Source organism: Meleagris gallopavo, chromosome 1, assembly GCF_000146605.3.
Source record: "Meleagris gallopavo isolate NT-WF06-2002-E0010 breed Aviagen turkey brand Nicholas breeding stock chromosome 1, Turkey_5.1, whole genome shotgun sequence".
Taxonomy (NCBI): Eukaryota; Metazoa; Chordata; class Aves; order Galliformes; family Phasianidae; genus Meleagris; species Meleagris gallopavo.
The window spans coordinates 165,078,519-165,103,260 of NC_015011.2; the positions used below are offsets into that span (position 1 = coordinate 165,078,519).

At 41.5% G+C, this 24,742-nt stretch overlaps 1 protein-coding gene across 1 annotated transcript; it reads left to right on the forward strand.

Annotated features, from left to right (window-relative positions):
• Positions 1-4,549: 4,549 nt before the first annotated feature.
• WBP4 (WW domain binding protein 4) lies at positions 4,550-21,867 on the forward strand. Its single transcript, XM_010728845.3, has 9 exons — positions 4,550-6,004; positions 7,463-7,525; positions 7,619-7,742; positions 8,514-8,726; positions 9,608-9,663; positions 12,335-12,401; positions 14,465-14,601; positions 15,822-16,054; positions 18,363-21,867. Exons 1-9 carry the CDS (start codon positions 5,858-5,860, stop codon positions 18,568-18,570), a joined length of 1,248 nt encoding a protein of 415 aa, XP_010727147.1. The 5' UTR covers positions 4,550-5,857; the 3' UTR covers positions 18,571-21,867.
• Positions 21,868-24,742: the final 2,875 nt, after the last annotated feature.

Here is a 24,742-nt window from a genome sequence, read left to right on the forward strand (position 1 = left end):
GGCACGGCCTCCCCCGGTGCCTCTGCTTCTGCGAGGGGCACAACGAGAAAGCCGCTGCGTCTTCGTTTTGCTGCTATCGCCGTTGTCTTTCAAGTCTTTAAAAGAACTGCGTGGGAAACCTGAGTTTGGCCCATCCCTGCAGGCGCTCAGGGTTAGGCTGGATGGGACGCGGGCAGCCCGAGTTGGAACTGCGCGGGCTTTAAGGTCCCTTCAAACCAAACCGTTCTGTGATTAATGCCCGCCTGCTTCTGGGAGCAAAGTGCAGGCTCTAGTCTTGATCGAGTCAAGTCAAGGCAAGAATATCATATGGATTAGATTTGCTTCCCTCTGCTATTTTTTGTATTAGCCTGACTTTCCTGCTTAAAAACGTCTGAAGCAGATCACGGAGTTGAAATCTTTTTGTGGGGAAGTGTTTCTCGGGTAGGCTGTGTGAGCCTGTCTTGCAGACTCTTTGCAGTGCTCTTAATTTCAGTTGTTGCTAAAATTATACCTCAGCAGCTTCTTGACCCAGTTTTTGTTGATGTTTTTTTTTTTTTCTCTTATCATATTCTCCCTGACGCAGCCCTTGTCTGTCTTCATCCACAGCAGCAGACTTCTGCTCCCAGTAGATATCTCTGACCTCATATATTTACCTTCTGAAGGTTCACTTAGGTTGTTTGCTTTAGGCTTTCTGTATGTTCAGGATGGATACTAGGAAACATTTCTTCTCAGAAAAAATGGCGAGGCACTGGCACAGGCCACACAGGGAGGTGGTGGAGTCACCATCCCTGCAGGTGTTGAAGAACCGTGTGGATGTGGCGCTGAGGGACGTGGTCATGGTGGGATGGGTTGATGGTTGGACTATATTAATCTTGATGGTCTTTTTCAACCTTAATGATTCTATGACAAGGAAGAAACACACACCCGTGCCATTCAGTTTCCATCTCAGGTGCCAATTTTAGAATGGGAATGATGGCCCTTTGGATGGTGCCAATCTCCTTCCATTGTATAAGAGAACTTATGGGGAAAGGTTGAGGGAACTGGGCTTGTTTATCTTGGAGAAGAGAAGGCTTTGGGGAGATCTCATTGTGACCTTCTAGTACTTGAAGGCAGCATATAAACAGGAGGGGAACAGGTTGCCCAAGGAGGCTGTGGATGCCCCATCCCTGGAGGCATTTAAGGCCAGGCTGGAAGTGGCTCTGGGCAGCCTGGTCTGGTGGTTGGCGACCCTGCACATAGCGGGGGGGTTGAAACAAGATGATCGTTGTGGTCCTTTTCAACCCAGGCCATTCTATGACCGTCTATGGCTATCACCAACTTAGGTACCTAATTACCTCACTTTTTAGACAACTGCTGTTAGACAAGATGATTTCCATGGATGCTCTGAGCAAGCAGAGGTCTTGCTGCTCTGATACTCCTGTGCATCCTTGTATATTGTTACAGCTGTTCATGGTGTTGCCTTTCAAGTAAGCATAGAAAACAACCTGGCAAAGCAGATACATGCAAATGAGCTTCAGCACCAGTACAGAGTTGAATCAAGCAGCTCATACAGATTCTGCTTAGATTGCCTTGCAGGCTCATGACCTGTGTGTTTAGTGGGGGTGATTACAGTAGTAAAATGTGGCAGCCAGTTAGGTTGTAAATGGGAATTTACTGAGAGGTTGCCAGAAGGCAATTGACTTGAAGGCCAGAAGGGCTGTAGCCTTCACAGAGCCACCCTGTGTCATGATTAATTCCCACCCATTATCCAATGTATATGAGTGTATTCTGTGGCATAGCAGAAGGCCACCAAGAAAAATGTGTCAGAGATGACATTTTCTGAAATCCTTATTTTTAAATAGCTTTTTAAAAACGTATATTTTTGATAGAAGTTAAGGAGATGTATCAAAGAAGAGCTTTAGGGGGTAGGATTAGTGCACCAGGAATGAATGGAATTGCTGTGAGAGTTCTTGAGTACAGGTTGTGAGGGCTACTGCACTGGGCCTAATTCACATTATAAGAAGGCACTTTGCTGTTTGATGTAGTTCTGTGATCATTTTAATGTTGCATTTTTAGAGCTAGCCAATATACAGAAAGATTGGCTGGGGTATTTGAATTAGACCTAGCTCTTCTGGGATGGCTTCCCGGGTGGAATGCCTGCTGTGAAATATGTAGCCATTTTTTCTTTGTTTTCTACGCTGTTCCATTACACAACTATTACTTTGCCTTAGAAGTATTCCCCAATATTTAGAAGTGTTCCTCAGCAGAATGTATTGGTATTTCTGAATACCGTGTTCTGTTGAAAGCTTGCTTACAGCTGCAATAGCCAGTCTGAATTCATTTCTTTGCATAGTCAAGAGCTGGGATCTGCATATTGCTCCCTTCACACTCCTGTGTTTAAGATGAAGCATTCATAGGGTGTTCTGTGCTCAGCCTGTAGAAAGCTGGAAGATACTATCCATGTGCAAAATCTTTATGTAGACATGAAAACCAAAGATGACTGCTGAGCATGTGTGATGTTTTTCCTCCCAAAGGCTTATAATTTGGGCAGATACAGCCCTCATACAAACTCCTTGCACCCTGCCAGATTTCAAGCCTGGTGTTTTACAGCAAAGCCATTCATAGCAAATTCTTCCAGATTTTGATTGCATTGCCAAATTTTCTTGTGTTCAGAACCACCTGAAACAGTTATTTCTTATGTCTCTCCACTCTCTTGCTTGTTATAGGAACCAAAACTCCAGCACAGCCTCAAAACAAAGTTTGGAAAAACTTTCTGAACTGAAGCTAGCTTATATTGTTAAAGCTTCCTAAAGAAAACCAATTGCTGTTTTTGTGAAAACATTGCTGGGAGAAGACTCATGTATTGACGGGGAGCTTTGACTTGAGAGCTCAGGGCTTTGCACTCCAACACTGCTGGAGTTCCTCCTCAGGTTGCTGTCTGTACATTGTCAGCAGAGCCTGTTCTCTTTGGGTTCTCCCAAACACAGTAGAAGTGCACGAGTCCATCATTTCAACATAGGCTCTGTGACTCTACTGTCTCAGGAAGTTAATTACAGCAAGGAGAATGTCTGAGTTGTAGAGCAGTTAATGTAACAGGTGCTGTTAATGCAGAGTTGGTGTTTCTTCCCTGTGATCTCACTGCCCCTGAAGTCCTAGATGATTTTCAGAAATTTGAAAATATTTTTAATGTTGACACTATCTGTACTCTACAGCTGTTTGTGACAGGATCATTTCATTGGTGTTTCTAGAAAACAGTGTTATGTTCACTCCATCTTTCTGCCCTCCTCCTTCTCCAACCTTCTGAACTGTGTTTGCACATTTTGCTCATGCTGGCTTGACGAGTAAGAGCTGAAACAAACCCGGTGTTCCTTAGGAGATTCATATTTCTTGTTAGTACAGGATATCCAGATCTGGGCTGAAAGCTTGCAGCAGTTCATCTAGAAGTTCTACCCAGTCCACTCTGCACGTGCTGCACTCAATTCCCTGTGGGCCCAGCAGCAGAGTGCCCAGCTAACTTATGCACCAGCTCTGGTACCTGGGGTCCCAGCAGCCTCTGTCAAACCTCTCTGGGAAGTGAAAGATTCCCAGTTACACTTGCACATGTCCTGTGATCAGCGTAACCTAGCTGCTTGCATTCCCCTTTGTCAGCTAACGTCTCAGCCCTGAAAACATGACTTTTCATGCATTCAACTTAATGCATTCTGGACAGTCCTTTCACTTCAGTGAAATGAAGAGAGGTGGCTGCAAATGTGATGGTGAGTCCGGTACCTCTCCGGCTCTCAGCAGGCTGTACCTGTTGTAAAGCTGAAGACTAGAATCAACCTTAGAAACATAAAATATCCCAAGATGGAAGGAACCCATGAGACGTGGATCATCGACTCAACTCCTGTCTCCACACAAAAATCAGACTCCGTGTCTGAGAGCACACTCCTTGAACTATGGCAACTTGGAACCGTGCCCACAGCCCTGGGCAGGCTGCTCCATGCCCACTGCCCTCTGGTGCAGACCCTGTCCCCAACCCCCAGCTGCCCTCTTCTGCCGCAGCTCCATGCCGTTCCCTCAGGCCCTGTCGCTGTCACACAGAGCAGAGCTCAGCGCTGCCCCTCCGCTCCCTGTGAGGAGCTGCAGCCGCCATCAGGCCTCCCCTCAGCTCCTCTGCTCTGAGCTGTGCAAATCCAGAGACTCCAGCTGCTTCTTATGCATCTTCCCCCTCCAGATCCTTCCCCATCTTTGTATCCCTCCTTTGGACATTCTCAAATAGTTTTATGTCCTGATGTTGTGGTGCATGCAGTACTGGAGGTGAGGCCATGCAGGACAGAACTCAAGTGTAGAAGATTTTTGTACCACTTTAACTGCATCTATTCACATGTCTGCATTTGATTAAAGAAAAGTAATCACATACTTAAACATTCTCATCATGTTTTATTAAATTTCAGGCTTGTGACCAGAGCCTGTGAAGTACCTCACTGAAGTGAGATCTCTCTGCAGATGCAGCTCTTGAATCCCCACCTCTGGTTTCCTCAGTGCAGCACTGTTGGTGCCTTGCAGGCTCCATCACTGAATAACATCAGATGAGCTTGCTCTTTTTTTGAGTGCTACAAACTGAAGTTGCAAATCTCAGCATTGTAAAACTCGTAGCGCTCCTAAATTGCAGAATCAGAACTGTAATTTACACAGTTAACTCTGTTAGCAGGATTTTAGGTTCCCAGGATACCAGGTCTATTGCACAGTCTTGTATTTACCATTTAGTGAACTAGCTCCAATCTTTAGCAAAAACAACTGGAGATGGAAGACAAAAACCTGGCATTGCCAAGGCCTCAATTTCTGTGTTTAAGCCCCAGGTGTGCCCTCAGATTTTCCAGTGTGATTACTATATGTGCAGCTACAGTGTTTTGTGACAGGTGTGATGACTAACCGTGTTCAGGAAAGGAAACAGTGGAAAAATGAGGTTTAAAATGCATCCTGGCAAACTCTCACATCTTGACTTTCAGTGAATGCAGCTGCACAGTCTTAGTATTACTCACACTGGGTTCTTCTGAAGACAAAACACGAGTCCCGTTAGTTTAAAGATGGAAATCCACAGATGTTCTTGCACCTCTGAAGTGTGTACTGAGGCTTTCTGTTAGAATTGGAGGTATGCCTTAGGAAAGTTGATGTGGCTTTCAGCTGGAAATTCATTTTAGATGATGTCAAAGGGTTTAGGGGCAGTTCAGGAGCTACAGGTCAAATGAGGAAAAGAGACACGAGGTGTATTTCTGAACTCTGAACTCTTCCCCCACTCAACTGGATATCAACCAGTGTTAGATTTCCCAGGCTTTGGCCTTAGTGTGTTTTGGAATATGAATCTCAAAAGCCTTTTAATTAAATGTGCAACTAAGTAATCTCCCAGGTTTAAGGTTTACCATGCAGGGATGAGCAGATTTCTGTTTATACTGGAGGAAGCCCATCTGCTTTCAAGCTTTTCAGAAAATTGTTTGAAAAGTTGCATCTTGCAAATACACCATTGCTTACAGACTGATAAGTATTTGTAGAGTGCATTCAGCATGCTTATAATTTTAAATAATGAAGAAGCAGCCTTTATCTAATCATTGGAGGAGTTGTTTGTTTTGCTGTTAAATACTTTTACATAGTGGCTCTGGAGCTCTGAAGAGTTTTCTGCATGTTTTCTCACACTTGGGCAACTTCTTATCCAAATTATACTTTCAGAAATACTCACATTGTTATACTGAAACACCCAAAGCACTGTGCTGTTTTGTCTGGGACAGCACAGCTCAGGATCCGTTCTTGGATTCCTCCACATCGTCCAGCATTTATTTTACTAAGCTCACTGCTGGCCGTATCCAAAATAGACATTAATCCAAAGCCAGAGACAATGCCTAAGTTGAGTTTCTGAGGTTATATGCATAATAACCCGAGCCTTTGGTTATTGTTTCAGATTGCTTGTCATTTATTTCTTTTTCTCCTCCTCCCCAGGGCCGATTACTGGAAGTCTCAGCCAAAAAAGTTCTGCGATTATTGCAAGTGCTGGATAGCAGACAACAGACCTGTATGATCACCTGCTGTACTATACCCCTGATTCTGAAATACCTGGGATTTCTACTACAGGCTTTTAAAATCACTTCTTTTTTTCCCGATTTATTGATGCATGGAAAGTGTTGTCTAAAATTGCCTTTCTAATACTTAATTGTAATCATTAAATCATGATGTGTGAGAAGCACATATATGAACACGAGATGGTGTGTTGTGCTATTTGACTTGGCAGTGCAGGATAAGAACTGGCATATCTGACACCCTTCTTTTTCTTCAGGTTTTGTAACTTAACATCCAGTCTGACTTGAAGCTTTGTCCATGCCCATTCCTTAGTATGCAAGTAGGAGGCAAAACCTGGCATCGTGCTGTTTTATATGTCAGGCCTGGTACATCCAGTGCTCAGAGCACTTAAAGGAAGTTTCTCTCATTTCACACAGCCCACAGAAATGTTACTGGGTTACAGAAAGGTGTTGCTGACTTGCAGACACCTTCTGCAGACTATGAGACCCATTGGTTTCTCACTTCAAAAATGAGTTTTGCACTCCTGATTCAATGCCAAAGGTACTTCTGGAGCTGGACTTCATCTGGTTTACAGTTACATACCTGTAATTCAGAAGCACAGATCTGAGCTGATTGGTTTAGGTTTCTATCATACTTTCGGCCAAGAGTCGTGCATGAAGAGAAGGGGTTTGGGTAAGCTACCAACCTGTCTTTAAATGAGATTAATCATCATCTGGATGCGCATCCTCTGCACATCTTTTTGTGCAGAGAACTCCTGGGGTTACTAGGTCAGATTTAGGCACACTTGACTTTTCAGCACTTCAGTGTTCAAACCCACGCGAGAGCTTCAGCTGGCACACCTGCAGAGCTTCTCAATTCCTTCCAGTTTCTGATGGCTTTTTTCCTGGCAGCTTTGTGGCTTGCAGACTCTCCTGTTGTCCTTAGTTACTCGGCTCTCCCGTCTTAGCTTTTCTGTTGGCTCTCAAATTTTTGGACCAGGATATTTGTGCAATTCGGAATATTGTAATTAAGGACCTAAGAGCTAATATTTGTAACACTAAATAAGCCACATAGTTTCAGAAGGATTGCAGGAAAGCCAACAAAGTGAGTAGAAAAAGCCACGGGATGCTACTCAGAAGGACAGCACAGGGATGGAATCCAGATTGTCTCCAATACCTGTGCTGAATAGTATTACTTTAAGGTATAAATCTCATAAATACAGGGTATGAAAGTTTATAATTGGATCATAAATATCATTTTGGACCTTTACTGGCTTCTCAAAACTTCTATGTTAGATGTTTCAAAATGTTCCTGAATTGATTATGAGCAAATATTTTCTAGCTATAGACTTTGCTGTAAATGTTTTCAAAGCACGTTGCATTTAAATTTGTTCAACAAAGTTTAGTTTATCTAAATTTTAAGTACTTAAAAAAATGTATTTATTCATTTTTCCTGTTTTCCTTGTTTTCTTAAGAGCATAGACTTTCATGAGAGAGGGAAGAATCATAAGGAAAATGTGGCCAAAAAAATTAGTGAGGTAATTCAAACACCTTCTTTTCACAGATACACGTATTTAATCACTTTCATTACCGGATTTGTTGAAATTTATTCTTATTGTGTTTTCTTTTAGATTAGGAAGAAAAGCATGGAAAAAGCAAAAGAAGAAGAAAACATGTCAAAGGAATTTGCAGCAATGGAGGAGGCTGCAATGAAAGCATATCAAGAGGATTTGAAAAGGCTTGGAATTAAGCCAGGTAGCTCATATAGTTGCCAAAGGATTAAAGGCAGAATTGAAAGAATATTGAATAGAAATGCTTTTTTTCTTAAATTAGGATTTAGCAATATCAGAGTAGACCTCCAGAACTGTGTTTGCTTATTAAAAAAAAAAAAAAAAAACTAGCAAAAAAAAAGCCAGTAGTAGAAGTTGCTGTACAGAATGTTTTTGGCTAAGGTGTCCTTGGGTGCATGGAACAATCTGATTTGGGGTAGAACACTTACACAGTGCAACAGCAAAACATGTGGATACTGTGGTTGGTACTCTGAGTGAGAGGTGCAGCTTCCCTTAGTTAATTTCATGTTTCACTTGTGCCAGTTGGAGGCAAGTTTGTATCAAATAGGAGAGCTTGGACTCCCAGTGGTACCAGGTAGGGATTAGAATCACTTTCTCATCTTGTAGTTCTGTGTGTACCTTTGTTCAGTCCATGTGAGAACGTAATCATTTTTCAAAAGTTGTACTGTAAAGCTTCTGTAGAAGCTGTCTTTTTAGAACTCCAGCAGTTAATTTTGCTTCAGAGTTCTTTGGTCCTTAATGTTGCTACTCGTCTTTGGATACTTGGGCCTTGTAACAGTGTAGTGTTGCTAAAATGAAAGGTTCTTTGAATGTAGTCTTTTCAGTTTGGCTACAATGAGTATAATACTGATGGGTAACACAGAGTTTCCTATTTGTAGTTGCTGTTAATAAGTGTCAAATATTTAAGCTCAGATTATTACTCTTTCTTTTAAAACTAAATATTATCTCCTTTAAGATGATGTAGGTCCCAGTTCGACTCAGAATAAAACACAGAGTAACACAGCGGAAGGTAAAGGGAAGAAAGAAAAGAAAGAAAAAAAGGAAAAGAAGGAAAAGAAAAAAAAGACACGTGAGGGCACCTCAGAGTCATCAAAAACTGAACCAAAGGAATGGGTGCAAGGACTTTCTCCTGAAGGCTACACTTACTACTACAATACAAAAACAGGAGGTAAAAAACAGCGAGGAGCAAAGGCAGATAAACTTATTGCATACAAATGAGTGAAGACTACCTGCATTTACCCTTCTGCCACCTCAATACTAAGCTGATTATTAAAATCTGAATGATTTGATGCAGTTTCGATATTTAATATTCAAGACTTAGGCATTGAGAACATTAGACTGTATTTGCATTTTGTTAATAAGATAGTAATGAGATAATGCAGTAGTCCCACTCTTTCTGGAAATTTTTAGACTCTCAAAGGTTAAAGAATGCAAAACATAATTATTCCTTTTCTAAATATCTTACCAGGAAATTATTTGGGCAATTACCTCAGCATCAGTTTTGCCCAAGTAAATAAGGGCAGTTATGAGTTGTTGCCTGATTATTTCTTTCCACATTTGCCTGACTGACCAACATCAGTTGAGGAGCAATGTGTTATGGTCTACTTTGGAGTATAAAAGCAATCCCTTTTATGTATGTGCGTGTGATTAATGACAACATCACAAACAGTTTCTTATAAATTTAGAAATGACTTCGTTGTTTACCTTAGTCTTTCTTTCTACAAGGTAACTTCCAAAAGGTAAAAAATCTTGTGTGTTTAATTTCTTGTGGCCTATACTAACTTTTTTTTTGTTTAACCAAATTCCCAGCATCAGTGTATCAACCAGTGTTTCACAGAGTCTGATTAATCCTGGTAAAGCCAACTGTAATTAAGACACTTTGCTTTATTGTTCACACTGTATTTTGATAAAGGATAATGTATAAATCTATACTGCGCTTTGTATGTGTGCACATACCAGTGTCATAACTCTTAGATCTGTTTCCTTTCTAAACATTATGGATCGTGAGCAGGACTGAATGACGGATGAAATATGTTTTTGTTTTTTAAGAATCACAGTGGGAGAAACCAAAAGGATTCCAAGGCAACTCTAAAAATTCGCACACGGTAATCAAACGCTGTTATTCAGATTTTCCTTGGTCTTTGCAACTACTTACCAGAAATGAGCTGAACAATTGTTCACTTTTCATAAACTCGGCAAAACATAACATCGTTTGAATATATGGGATCATTTATGACGTGTGATAAAAACTGATATTTTCTTCTACAAACATAATTTGGCTGAATATCAGGGGAAGAGAACTGATAGTGGTTTTTACAGAATACGCTGCTTTAATTCCTTAGTCCATAAAACTGAAAGCTTTTTGTAAACTGAATGAATTCTCTTCAGTTTCTTGTACCTCTCTTTTTACAGTAGGATGGAATAGAAGCATTGAAGAGACTTCAGGTCTGAACTGTAGCTCATGAGTTTCTTTTGCACCACATTGATGTAGAAATCTTTAACACTTTTTGACTATTGCTGAGTGAGAAATAGCTGCTTTTTATGTGTATAAAGGAGCACATTTGTCTTCTTGTGTTCTGGTTCTTAATGACCCCAATGCTCTGCTTAGAAAACATTGAGATTGTGATGTTTAATAGTTAAAGAAATATGAATTCCTTTTTTTGTGCTTGCTTTAGGATACAGTTATGTGATAATTGGTCTTTTTTGTAAGTTTCTTAGAGCCGTGGAACCTATGTAGAAGCAACTTCTTATCATTTTACTGTCTTCCTTATTTAAAGGACAAGCAGACTTGCTAAATAGTCCAAAACCAGAAAGTTGATTATCAGTGGACTTTCTCCTGGTATTGAAAGGGAGTTTTTCACACAGAGGGTGGTGAGGCACTGGAACAGGTTGCCCAAGGAGGCTGTGGATGCCCCATCCCTGGAGGCATTCAAGGCCAGGCTGGATGTGGCTCTGGGCAGCCTGGTCTGGTGGTTGGCGACCCTGCACATAGCAGGGGGGTTGAAACTAGATGACCATTGTGGTCCTTTTCAACCCAGGCCGTTCTATGATTCTGTGGTTTATCACTACAGGAGTTTAGTGCTTCCCAACATTAAAAAACACTATTTTTACAACACTCCTACGGAGCTATGTGAAGTTTTCCACGTTTCTAATATAGATGTCATAGGTACAGTGTGATTTAAAGTCAGTATTGTTTGCTAATAATGTTGGATATTCTGTTGGAGAGCAAAAAAAACTGGCCTTGTCAAAGTGCTTAACTTTCTGTCACCATGTGTTGTATCTCAGAAAGTAGCCTTTGCTGGGTACTGGAGTACTTACAAAGTAGAAAATATTTATAGTTGTTTATATTTTTAGGCAATTGCATCAATTTAAGTCCATGAATTCCGTTGTCTTTATTCCATCTCTTGTTAAAAGAGAGTTTTACTTCAGAAATGCAGACTTTTTTCAGCCACTGTTTATTCCCTGGAGGCTGCACACATCCTGTTCCCAACGCATGCTACTCTGGCTTTCTGATTCCTTTCCCCCACAGTTTTGCGCAACTTGTTAAGCAGTTCTTTATCTTTTCTGTCAAGTCATGGCTTTGCAATGTTTTTAAGCCAGTCTTACTGTAGCCTTCCACTGAGAGAGGTCCTGTGACTGATCTTGTACCATTCCCTGCTGTGTATTTGTCCTGACAGTGAACTCATTTGGGGAGTGAGGACATCAGAGTTTCGGTTAGTGCTTCATAGGCTTGTTTCTGTGAGTCAGCCTTCTGGGCAGTCAGAGAAATGCTGCTTCAGAAAGCCCAGATGGAGGAGAGAAGGAGCTTCTTGGCAACAATTTGAAGTTAGCTCATTTCAGCTCTATCGAGAATACACACCCTCACCCTCCGATATCTCTCCTAAGCCACATGGCTGTGTTTTGCCATTCCTCCCTCACCCTGACCTGTGACTTTGTGGTATCTTTAGTTGGCTCAGCTACTGCTAAAAGCAAGCATTTAATTGCTCCTTTATTTAGTCTGAGCTAAAGAAATTGGGAACGTTCCAGATCTCTACCAAGGACTCACATTTCCCACAAATTAAAGGGAATGCTTGCAGTATGCTGTGCAAGTGAGATTCACAGTTCTTCCTTGTTTTACAGCAGGTTAGCTCTCCCCTCGGGCTTCACAAGAGGTGCAGAGAACTGAGCAGTAAATAGGTGCATCAAGGGCTACCAGTTAAGAGTGGTGTCATGCTTGACAGCATGTATCCAGTAGGATGCTTAATGTGCCCAATGTCAAATACGTGTTGAAAACCTCAAAGAGACAAGCTCTAAAATGCTCAGAATCTAAATAACAAAAATAATGTATGATGAAGCTGCATAGAAATCCTACCCAGTAAAAAGAAACAAGTCATATTAATATTTAAGGAGCAATGAAAGTTGTACGTGTTACTGCTGTTCATGAAATCAAGTTCTTATGGAAGATGTTAAGCCACATGTGATGTGTGATCCTCTGTTCTGCAGAGCATCTTTATTTTCATTACTTAGCCACAAAGACATACCAGCAGCATCTTTTGTCACGTGCACTTAGTAATCAGTAGGAAAAATCAGTGCTTTGTTGAAATTGGTGCTTTTCCAAATCACACAAATTCATTGGGATGCATCCTTGCAAAGTTTAATTATTCAATTATTTTTGTGAAGGTGTATTCTTCAACAAAAAAAAAGGTGTAAAGTCTTCTAAGTGATGCTTTTGTAGATCCTTATAAGTCTTTTTTTTTTTCTTTTCTTTTTTGATTGACTCCTTTATCTTTTTCTCAGGGAGCAGTGTGGGTAGAAGGTGTCAGTGAAGATGGTCATACCTATTATTACAACACACAGACAGGAGGTAAGGCGAGCTTGGTTTTCAGTTAATCTCTGTTTCAGAAGTGAGAGTTTTCAGGGCAACATTTTACTTTGCAAATAGCTGTGTTTTAAGGCCATTACTATGTTTCACATTTTTTAACCTGTTACTCAGTTGAAATATACTTGTTGCTTACTTTGTGTTGGCTTTATACCTTTATTGTCTCATTGTGTGCATTTGTGCTTCATTGTTTTTTTTTTAACCTTCAACTTACAGCTCTAAAATATGACTACCTCATTTCTACACACATGTATTGAAGTTTTAGCTTGGAAAACTAGAATGGATAGGATTTTATTTTGACAGGTATGTAGGACAGAATTAGAACCTCGTGATCCTTCTTCTTCCTGAGGAGGAAGTTTTTCACACAGAGGGTGGTGACACACTGGAACAGGTTGCCCAAGGAGGTTGTGGATGCCCCATCCCTGGAGGCATTCAAGGCCAGGCTGGATGTGGCTCTGGGCAGCCTGGTCCGGTGGTTGGTGACCCTGCACATAGCAGGGGGTTGAAACTAGGTGATCATTGTGGTCCTTTTCAACCCAGGCCACTCTATGATTCTATGATTCTTTCCTGTCATTGATATAGGACTGATATAAAAAACCAGACTCAGAGCCTCCACTTCTCCCCATTTTTCCCTGCGTAGGGAACTTTGTGGTAACTCCCCCAGAACAGGCACCTGTTTTCTAAATCTGTTTGAATCAGAAAAGGTCAGTAGTGCTTCTCTGGAGAGCAAGAGGTTTTAGGCCAGCTATGAGTTTTCCTTTTGATGTTGGGTATGAAGCAGAATTCCTAATGATGCCAAGAATAGGGAGAAAAAAAAACACAGTTTTTCAGCATGCCATCTCCCTTTACAAATGGTTTGTGGTTTGCTTTTCTGAAAGGAAGGTGAGTTGCTGGTTATTTTTAAACATTGCCTTCTGAGTTCGGGTGTACTTGTATACTCTTGGATGTAAGCTCTTCAGGCAGACACATCACATTACTGAAGAATGTCATTGTATCTGGTAAAATTTTGACTTGAAAATGGCTTGTCAGTTCTGTTAGCACTAATCCTATCCTCTAAGGAAAGACAGATTTTTAACCAAGGAGAATATCTGTAATGTCTCATCTCAGGCATGTAACTTAGCAGTCCAGCATCTCTAGGCCAAGCTCCTGTGATATGCTACAGGAGGCTGCACCTTCATCTGTTGGCTTTAAGTGACATCTAAGAAAGTGAACTTTCTCAGTTGTTGGTGTAAAACAAGATGACAGTAATACCCTTAGGAGACTTTTTTATTAGTCAAAAGCTACTCGTCATCAGTTTCTTATACCTTTCCTTCTCAGGATATGCCTAGGTACATGGCTGTTAAGTGCTGTTTTCAGCTGGTGATTTCTTTGGAAATAGATAAAATAATTGGAAAACTAGCAGTTCTGTTGCATTTGGGAGCTTATATAAAATTATATATAGAAAATTATTACTTTTACCTTACTGTTAGTAAAAACAGCTTTATGACGATTGAGTCCACTTTTATTTGATTATTTACTTCTTCTAATCAAGGAATACTGAAATGAGGTTGTGTTCTACAGATTCTTTTGTGTCTTTTCAGAGTCACGTTTTCATTTGTTTGCTTGACAGCAGTTTTATTAAAGGCATAATCTTACTGAGACAAGATGCAGAGGGGAAGGATTTATCCGTCCTGAAAGCTAGGAGACTCACAGTTAGCGTTCCTTCCCTTACCTTTTCATTGTCATCAAAGGGTAACTCAAATCAAGTAGGCACCTCTCAAGGTGGTCTGTCCTGTCTTAGGACCAGAGTCTTGTAGGCCATGGTTTGCTACACGTCATATTTTTCTTAAGCACTGATTACAGTGATCTTTAATCTTCAGTGAATTCAGCTGTTAGGACAGTATCTTTGCTGGGAACAATGAACTGAAGAAAGGCAGAAGCCCTTGTGCCAAATTATTTGCTGTATATTTTGCATAAGGTAACGTTGCTTCTGAAAGCTGATGCCGTCAAAGCAAAAACAGACAGAATTAGATATGTACATAATGTGATTATTCAAATATCTTGGACAGTGTCCACATGGGAGAAACCTGATGGTTTTGTTTCATCTTCAAATGAGAACAGTCAACGTGGCAAGCATTCTTCTGAATCAGACTCCGAACAGGAAGACAGTGAAAGTGAAGGACAAAGTCCGGGAACAAATTCAAAGGTAAATTCTCTCTTTATTCTCTCCTTAGATATATTTTATGTACAATATTCATTTTCCAGCATAAGATGACTTTATATGCTATACTCACTGTGATGAAGTTAAACATCGTGGCTGAAAACAGAAGTTCACGCTTTTTTGAATAATGAAATGAGCATTTGTTCAATTATTTGGAATGTTAGTGGCACTGTTCCAGAATGCAGAGCATGAGGTTGGTATCCTCCAGCCAATCTCAAGTAGAATTCTGCAAGAAGTGTGATGTGTTCTGAGAAAGAAAGCTGTCATCTCTCTGAAACTATCCAAAAAATGATGTGGATTTCAGTGTCGGGCTGACTTTCAACCTCCACTGGTAAAATGACTATGAAGAGGCTTTGAGGGAATGCCTTTAATTGAAAAGGAGATGGTTGTAATTTCTGTTTTAATTCAGAAAAAACATTATATATTTTGACAGGTATATACTTTTAATCAGTTCAATCTCTTCAGATTGAAAACTGCAGATAAAGAGCATGATTATGGCTCTGGTTGGGTCAAATAGTTTTCTGAAACTGGTAGTTCAAAACAAATAAAGATGATTTAACTCTAAAATGTATTAATAGACAGGTGTTAATTCTAAAATACATGTTTGCATATCACCATGCATCATTATAAACCAGTACCATGCGTTAGCTATGAAGTGTGCATGTGCACACACTGAAAGTTTCATGTGATTTTCTTGCCACTTGATTTTAACAGACCAAATTTTGTTTTAAAGTAAGTTGGTGTCGCCTACTCCTTGTTAATTTCAGCCATGACAGACAGGATTTTGCAGCTTTTTTGTGATATCTAAGGTTTTTTTTTCAACAATGCATGGGATGAAAGCTCAAGCAGAAAAAATGTAAAGAAATCAAGTTCTTTACTATGAGAGTGGTGAGGTGCTGGAACAGGCTGCCCAGAGAGGTTGTGGATGCCCCGTCCCTGGAGGTGTTCAAGGCCAGGTTGGATGGGGCCCTGGGCAGCCTGGTCTAGTATTAAATGGGGAGCTTGGTGGCCCTGCATGTGGCAGGGGGTTGGAGATCCATGATCCTTGAGGTCCCTTCCAACCCTGGCCATTCTGTGAAATTGTTGTTTAAAATTACTCTTGGTTGAAAATTATGAATGGTAGATAATAAATAAAAGATAAAATAAAGCTACATTATGTTTTTATTTAGGCTTTTTTGCTTACGGTGGGTTTTTTTTCTCTTTAGAAGAAAGGAGAAAATGATGAAGAATCAGAGAAAGAGAAATCTCCCAAAGCTAAAAAGTTAAGCCCTTACGGGAAATGGCGGGAAGTGAAATGGCAGGAAGTGAAATGGCAGGAAGAAGCCGTCGATAAAGAGAAGATTGCACTGGCTTCCAAAGAAGCCTCCAGTGATGAGTCTAAGACTGACTCTTATGGAAAATGGAAAGCAATTAAAAATGAAGAAGAAGAAGAACCTGAGTAAGTATCTTTTACCATAGTAATTTTCACAAGGTTTTGTTTCCAGAATCTTTTCAAGAGCTGAAGCTTTTTCTTCTGACTTCTGCCAGAATTAGCACAGCAGCGATTGGGAACGTAACCCAGGTACAATTCTTTTCTTAGAATCATAGAATCACAAGGTTGGAAAGGACCTACAAGATCATCTAGTACAACCATCCTTCCATTACCGTTACTACCACTTAGCTACTAAACCATATCTCATAGCTCCTCATCCAGACACCTCTTGAACACTGCCAGGGACAGCAACTCCACCACCTCTCTGGGCAGCCATTCCAGTGTCAGTCCAATGCGTGGTGATTTCTTTAAGTAATAGATCTCCGTGGAGGACAGCAGTGGCATTTTGTTTTCAGTGTAGAAGTCCTCCACAAGTGCAAAGTACAGTGAAGTGATTTAGAGGATAATTGTCATCCATCATTTTTCTCAGAGGATAAGGAACAACAATTTAAATGCAGTTACACTGAGTTTATGTTCCTGATCATCGTTTCCTTCCAACAATCTGGTTCAGCTCTTGTAACTGTTTTTTTTCAACTGCTTCCAGCCTTGGAACCACATAGGCAGTTTTCTCAGAGGCTCCTAGAAGCTTCCATGCTAGATTCTGTTTCTGGTGAACGATGAGTTGGTCAGGCTAAATCTGCCTGGAGTTCAAGAGCTATCTCAATCTTCTAGGACCAGCAGCAACTTGATCTTGATCATCCTTTGTTAGTATTGCTTAGACTTCCTTCCCTGTGGAATCACTACTTGCTGACATGATTGCCAGGATGTTGGCTGAGTTACTTATACAGGGAGTGAATTATTTCTTAATTCCAGGTGCTCTGCCGATTCTAATTGTTCACTTGAAGGGCACAACCCTTTATAACAGCAATTTTTTTTGTTTTACTTTCAGCCAGCACTGTATTAGAATCGCCAAATCATAGAATCAGATTGGAAAAAACTTAATCAAGTCCATAGATCATCAAGTCCAACCATGACCTAACCATACTAACAACCCTCTGCTAAATCATATCCCCGAGCAAAAGAAGAAAATTTTAGAAAATTTCTATTAGAAGACTTCTTCTTGAGCTGTTATCTTTCTTGCTCCCTAATTTCCCAGTAAAGTTAAGCAAGCAAGCAAGAAAGAAAGACAAAATCCACTGAAACTCTTTTCTGCTATCATTATGGATGAGCACTCGATGTTCTCAAACACTTTCTGTTATAACTTAAGTCAGGAGATGAAGGACAAAACACATAATCTACTAAAGACAATGTATTAAATCTGGATGATGTCTCTTTCTCATGCCCAGCTGATTCACAGCAGATGTTTTCATGACATGCATCTGATCAGGGATTTTTGCTTGTTTGTGGTTTTTTTGCTCTGCTGTCGTATTGCTCAGTTGCTGAGGTTGCTCAGTTTCTTCTTAAGCATACTGTTCTCTATGGTCAGTTTTGGGAGAAGGAAACCAATCTTTCCCTTCATCCTCACCCCATTCTACAGCATTTTAGCTCTAAATTATTCAGCAGATACAATTTTGTCACTGTTTGATACTGCAGCAGTCACACTTTTCATGACTTGAAGTCATTCCCATGGCTCTGGCTCGTGTACTTGAGCTGATCTTTGAAACACAGAACCCAAAACTGGGTAGTGTAGGAGCTGACACCAGACAAACACTCAGCAGTGCTGATTTGTTGTCTGGAATGGCCAGGAGTACAACCTGTCCCATAAGAGTGCCTCTCTGCAACAGTGCTGTGCTGCAGTCATTGTGATAGAGCTGTGATCTGAGCCATTGTTTGCTGACCGTTCAGCTGTTCTCCATTTTATGTTTGTGCCTCAGGTTATCCCTCCAGAACTCAGCGTTTACCATTGACCCTCTAAAACTGATGGGTAATTTTTAGATGACGTCTTTGATTTTCAGCTGTGATCCTGTCTTCTGAATCTTCTTCTCCCAGCTTTAGCATTTTGGCATTGAACCGTTGTTAATTACTCACTGTTTTTCAGCATTGTTCACTTTACACACATGCAAGCCTGCTGTCTTTTACAGGAGTGTTTGCGTGGTGAGTACTTGGGGCATGCTATAAGCACTGCAAAACAGAGGTCTTTTTTGTGTGCCAGCTCACATAGAAGAAAGAAAGAACATTTTTCTTGATCCCTGTAATGATGATCATCTTGGCTAGAAGACTTTGCCTCTAGCTCAAAGCTGCTTTGATAATTAAATATAGATGTTACTGTCTGTAGCACACCATGTTCTCTTCTCCACATGGATTAACCCTCTTGTGTTTCCCTCTCTCCTCACAGTGAAAAAGTGGACCTGGAGCTTCCTAGTACGGAGAGTGACAGCGTGCTGCCTCCAGTGCTGGATGTTCCAGAAGATGCCTCAATGATATTTAAGGAGAAGACAGTGACCTCCCTTGGAGACCTGACAGAAGGGGTGCCAACATTTAAAAAGAGGAAATTTGAAAATGGAAAATCCAGAAACTTAAGACAAAGACTGGACGATCAGTAATACTTAAACCTTTTAGATACTGCTGAAGCTGGAGAGAATCAGAAGTTTAATATTTTAAACTGGCTTTTATAAAGAAAATATTGGATAGAAATTAAGGATTTATAGGTATTAAAACAGATGTGAGTTGTACTATTTTTTATTTTGATGTGACTGCTTTTGGAATGGAAGTTTGTGTTATATTAATTATGCAATATTGTAAATAGACGTATTTTTTATTTTAACCACGCCATCTACTCTCAGTTTGCTCCATGTATGCTGTTTTAGATACATTGTGCTGGGTTTTTTTACTCCTTTTCTAAGTACAGGACAATGTAGTAATGCTTAATCTGGGGAAAATAATGCAGACCTTTTATTTTTACACAGGAACTGGATCAATGGCGTGGTCTAGAGAGTAAAATCGTCCCTCAGCGTTATTTATCTGGAACCACCTCTATTGCAGTAAATTTTTCTATGCTTTCATCCTGGTGTATTTTGCTTTGTTGTCTCTGCTTGAATTTTCTTTTTACACATCAAATTTTCTTTCTTTTTTTAGCTTCGTTTCCTTTTTGTCTCTATTAAAAAATTGCTTGATGTTGTCATGAAAAAATATTCAAAAGATTTATCCCTGCTGCAGCATGCAGCAACTTTTTTGAGGCTGATGGTTTTCCTCTTTTGCAAGAGGAATGGGCTGAGCAGTTGCAGACAGCGTTAGCTAAGATGAGAGGGGCTAAGCATACTGAAGCTTCATTATTCTGAGTGCTATAAGAAAGAAAAACAAAAGATCATTACGTGGGGCTGATGGCTGAAATGTCCTGGCTGGTTGCTCAGGTTTTTAGCAGTTGACTATCTCAAGGAGTCTAAGTTTGATTTCATAGGTCTTCACTAGCATTATCAAGATTCATTGGCTGCCTGAGAAGACAACACTACATGCTGCTTCCCTGGGTACCAAACAGTGAGCCACAAAGGTTCCAATCATGCCATTTCTAAAGCTCACAGGTCTTTGCTCAGGGGAACCTCAGACAGAAAGCAGAGTTAAGGCAGTTGGCACAGTCCAGCTACAGCAAAATACAGTTGCTGAACTTGATTTCCTCGAGAAAATGACCTCATCTGTCAGATTAGCTGACACAAGAGTGGGAATCTGATCTATCATATATTGCAAAGGAAGCTGAGGTCCCTCCTTTTATTTTTTTTTTCCTACTTTGTGATGTTTTGTGTGTGTGGAAGAGAATTAAGTATCGAATTTAATCCTGTGGGTTTCTTTGGCTTCTTTGTCAAGGTTGTATTTTTTCTGACGTTTATTTTGAGAAATCCAACTATTTTCTCTCATGTCCAGCTCTGCATTTTCACTCAGAGGTGCAGGATGACTGCTGGCTGCTCTCACTGTCGCAGAATATGTACTTCTTCTCCACATGAAAGGCTAGAGCAGAAATCTCCTTTCTCCTTTTCTCCTGTCTCGGCTGCACACTGCTGGCAGGTCAAGGCTACATGTGATGCCACCAGTACTTCTGTAGAGCATTGTGAGTCATTCCTGATACATCCATCCCTCAACCACCATTTGCCTTCCACGTGATCACATCGTGCTGTGTGCCGCAGGTGCCCTGTGACTGACCACTACAAGCGACTCTTTCTGCTCCTCTGCTGCTGCCAACTGTTGAGGTAGCAGCTGATCAAGCTTTGCCTTCGAGGACAGTTTTTTTTTTCTTATGAGTTTTTTTCCTTTTCATTCTGTGCTCTTTCCTTCGCCCTGCAGTACTTGTGTTACTCCAAGCCTGAAGTATATTAAATGATTTTCTTATTAGTGCTCTTCTGTAGGCGTCAGCCCTCCAAAGAAGACTTCTTTCCTTTCTTTAGGGAGGTTCCCAAAATATTATCATCTGTTCTCAGCAGTGTTTTGTCGTGTTGAAGTGGTCATAGGCAGCGATTTGTGGTACCTGTAGTTAAACTCCTTAAGCAGATGTTGAAAAACATCTGAAAATACAAGCGTTCAAAACTTGCTTCCTTGAGCCGCTGTTAGCAGTAATACAAACCAAAGGTCTTCATAAAGTGCTGTGTTTCATCAAGAAGCCAAAGCAAGTGTTTGCATTAAGAAAAAGGATTCCATGTCTTCTTTGTTTGTCATTCGTCAGGGTCAGGCGCATATCCCAGCTTTTGCTGATGTGGCTTCTGATGCTGGCATTTCACAAATGCAGCATTTCCTTCCCTGCTACCTCTGAAGTCCAGTTTGAAGAGAGGCTGTGGTTGGCCCCCAAATGTACTGACAACCAGCTGATACAGAGGTTGTGCTTAGAGTCCCTGTTTAGTTTTGCACTGTGCTGTTGATAACCTCACCGCATCTCTCAACCAAATGCTTTCACTTGTATACAAAAAGACTGTCTTGAGTAAGAATGACTGCAGACACTGGTGTTCCAAATAATCTGTTCTGCAGAGATATCTCTCCCTTCCTTGCTATCTCCCCGCAAAATCCTCTGCCTTTGGAATTTGCCATAGGAATCCTGTAGGTATTATCTTAGTTACACTCCTCATCTGCTAATCCTCCCCTGGGCTGAACTGGCTTCTGACAAAGGAATGTTGCTTTTGCTGTTTCAGAAGAAGAGCGTTTTGTTTTCTGACTAATTCCTTTCCAATCAGGCAGCACATTGGTCTGCCTGCCTGCTTTTACTGCACACCCCTTCAGCTTGGGCTGCACCTTGGCTCTGCAGCTGCCTTGGGCACCACTAGCACCGGGGGAAAGTAGGCAGAGAGAAAGGGATAAAGGGGATTCACTGCCATCTCTGATGTCTGAACGTGGGCAAGTCACTGCACTGCGCTGTATTCTCTCTTTCTTGCATCATCTCTTGTACTGGAAGTGGAGCTTCACAGCCCATTTCTGCTGTGTGTGTGTTACAGCAGGGCTTGCCTGGAGCTGACAGTGCTTTTAGAAGGAAACACATTGCATCTACTAAAAAAAAGTGGTTGTGTTTGGCATGGAAGTCAGCATGACAGGAGCTGTGCAGAGACCACCTGCTCTGGAATTATCCTTGTGCCTAGAAGCCACATTTTCACCCTCCGCCCAGGAACGTGGAGATGGAAATCCAGATTTTCCCAATTTGGTAAATGTCTGGCGTTGTTTGACCATCATGGACAAAATCTTTGCCACAGCACCATTCGAATGCAATGCTCAGATTGAGAAGATGGTAGGGTTGGTCACGGTGTGGGTCTGAGTTAAATTCACTGCCTGTGCATTTATAAATGGCTCGCTCCTTTTCCCCCCTGAAAAGAATGTTATTCCAATGCATATTTTGGCATCTCAGAAAAGGAGTAAAAAATGATTTTATGCTGCTTGGCGTCCTTGTTTGTTTTTTTTTTCAAGTTGTGCCACCCCTTACTTTTCTAAATTATTGGTGTCTTCCTCAAACTGTCTTCCTCCAGCATTTCAATATATGCAAATCTCTGTGCCATCGCTGTGCCGCAGTGCCAGTGATGGCCTCCTCCTGTCCCCAGCTCTTTGATTTTCTCAAGAATTTGTTTTCCTGAGACAGAATTCATTCCACTCCTCATACAGAGCTTGCATACCTTCCATCCTTGTGCTTTTCGGTTCCAAACTGTCTGTATCCCTTCAGTTGCTGCTGCAGCCCTTTGCTCGTGGTCTGTCAGGCATCTCTGTGCCGTCTCTGTTGTAACCACCTGTCAAGTTGTCTCACTTTCTACCCGCTGTTTGTCCTATGAACCACGAGAGTCACTGCTGTGGCCAACCAACCAAGCTTTGGTATTTTGTTTGGGGTTTTCATCACTTATTTCACAGAAGGTGCAGTGTGGAAGATGGAGTCGTTCAAAGCCCTCGTTTTCTTTTGTGTTATCTGTAAAGCTGAGCAGCTGAATTCTCTGTATAGAATTCTCTGTCAGAATGACAAAATACTGCAAGTCTTTGAAGTGGAGTTTATACAGAAATACCAAATAAAGCTTTTATTGAAATGATCTGTATTGCTTCTGCTCACATATTCAAGGTGTTTTAGGACAATCTAACATTTACTGGTCATTTACATTACTGGGGCCAGTCCTGTATCTTATTGATGACCTGGACAAAGGCATTGAGTTCACCCTCAGTAAGTTTGCGGATGACACCAGGCTGGGAGGAACTGTCGATCTGCTTGGGGGCAGGAAGGCTCTACAGAGGGATCTGGACAGGTTGGGTAGCTGGGCTGGAGCCAACGGGATGAAGTTCAACAAGACCAAGTGCCAGGTCCTGCACTTTGGCTGCAACAACGCCAGGCAACACTGCAGGCTTGGGGCAGTGGCTGGAAGACTGGAAGAAATGTAACCGGGGGTGTCGGTCAGTGCTTGGCTGAATGTGAGCCAGCAGTGTGCCCAGGTGGCCAAGAAGGCCAATGGCATCCTGGCTTGTATCAGAAATAATGTTGCCAGCAGGAGCAGAGAAATGATCATCCCTCTGTCCTCAGTTCTGATGAGGCTGCACCTTGAGTGCTGTGTGCAGTTTTGGGCCCCTCTCTGCAATAAAGACATTGAGGCCCTGGAGTGCGTCCAGAGAAGGGCGACAAAGCTGTGAGGAGTCTGGAGCACAGGCCTTATGAGGAACAGCTGAGGGAATTGGGATTGTTCAGCCTGGAGAAGAGGAGGCTCAGGGGAGACCTTATCACTCTCTACAGCTCCCTGAAAGCAGGTTGTAGCAAGGTGGGGGTCGGCCTCTTCTCCCACATAACTAGCAATAGGACTGGAGGGATGGCCTCAAGTTGCACCATGGGAGGTTCATGTTGGACGTTAGGAAAAATGTATTGCCTGAAAGAGTGGTCAGGTGCTGGAACGGGCTGCCCAGGGAGGTGGTGGGGTCCCTGTCCCTACATGTTGTACTGAGGGACATAGTTTAATGGGGGAAACATTGGTGGTAGGTAGATGGTTGGACTCAATGATTTTGGAGGTCGCTTCCAACTTTGGTGATTCTACGACTCCGTGATTTTTGGGTGCATGTTCTGTTAAAAATGGGAATTTAAACTAAAGGTGTAAATAGGGAGGTGTTCATTAAAAGAAATATTTTTTAGTTTGTGGTCAGCACTGCAGTGCCCAGGTGCTTCCCAACAGTGCACCGTGCAGTTGTGGCAGTGGATTTACTCATTCAGACTGTATATAAGTATATAAATTTCTTGATGGTAACACACTGTTACTCAGGAGCCTTTGCAGCTGTTGGTCTCAAGAATGAGAAGCAATAGAGAGTTAAAGATGTGCACTTCACAGAGGTGGGAATGTGTGTAGATTATTTAATAACACTTTTCCTGATAAAAAATCTTCCTGTCAATATGATCGTTTGGCAACTTATTTTATTTTTTTTACAAAAGGTTAAAAATAACTATGCAGCAACACTAAGCAGTTAGCATGAAATTGCGTGATCTTGGGGCAACCCGTTCTGCCAGAATATGAAATATTCAGTTTTATAGCTAAGAACGTCTCTTTTAAGTAAATCATAGAATTTGGGTTGAAAAGGACCACGATGGTCATCGAGTTTCAACCCCCTGCTATGTGCAGGGTCGCCAACCAGCAGACCAGGCTGCCCAGAGCCACATCCAGCCTGGCCTTGAATGCCTCCAGGGATGGGGCTCAATGATAGTGAGCAGCTCAGTGCATCATGGGAATACACCCATCTGCAGGGCCAGGATCTCTGCTACATTCCCTTCTGCATTCTGCTGCTGATTCACTGAAAGTCATCAAAATAAGATAGCAGTGCTGGTCTATTTACGTATAGAAGATAAGAATCCATCTTTCCACTATCCCAACGCCTTACACGTTACTTTTTCTCCATCCCTGGAGGCATTCAAGGCCAGGTTGGATGGGGCCCTGGGCAGCTGGATCTGATGGGTGGCACTGGCCACAGCACAGGGTTGAAGCTGGCTGGGCTTTGAGATCCTTTTGAATCCAAGCCGTTTCGTGATTCTATGAGTATTTCATTATAGTTATGTTTTGTTTATTCAAAATAATATAGGTAACATGTATGCATAATTCAGCAGAGCACTGTAAGTACACTTGTGCCTCTGTAGACAGCATCACATTCCACTAGCCCTGCCTTTCAGCTGAGTTAGAGGCAACTCTTGGCTACGAAAGGAATCATCGTCATTCTAACACCGAGAGGAAAACCCTAGATAGGTAGCACAGGTACCAGGAAGAGGGAGGATCTGAGTGATGAAGTGGAGGTTGTACCAAGCCACAG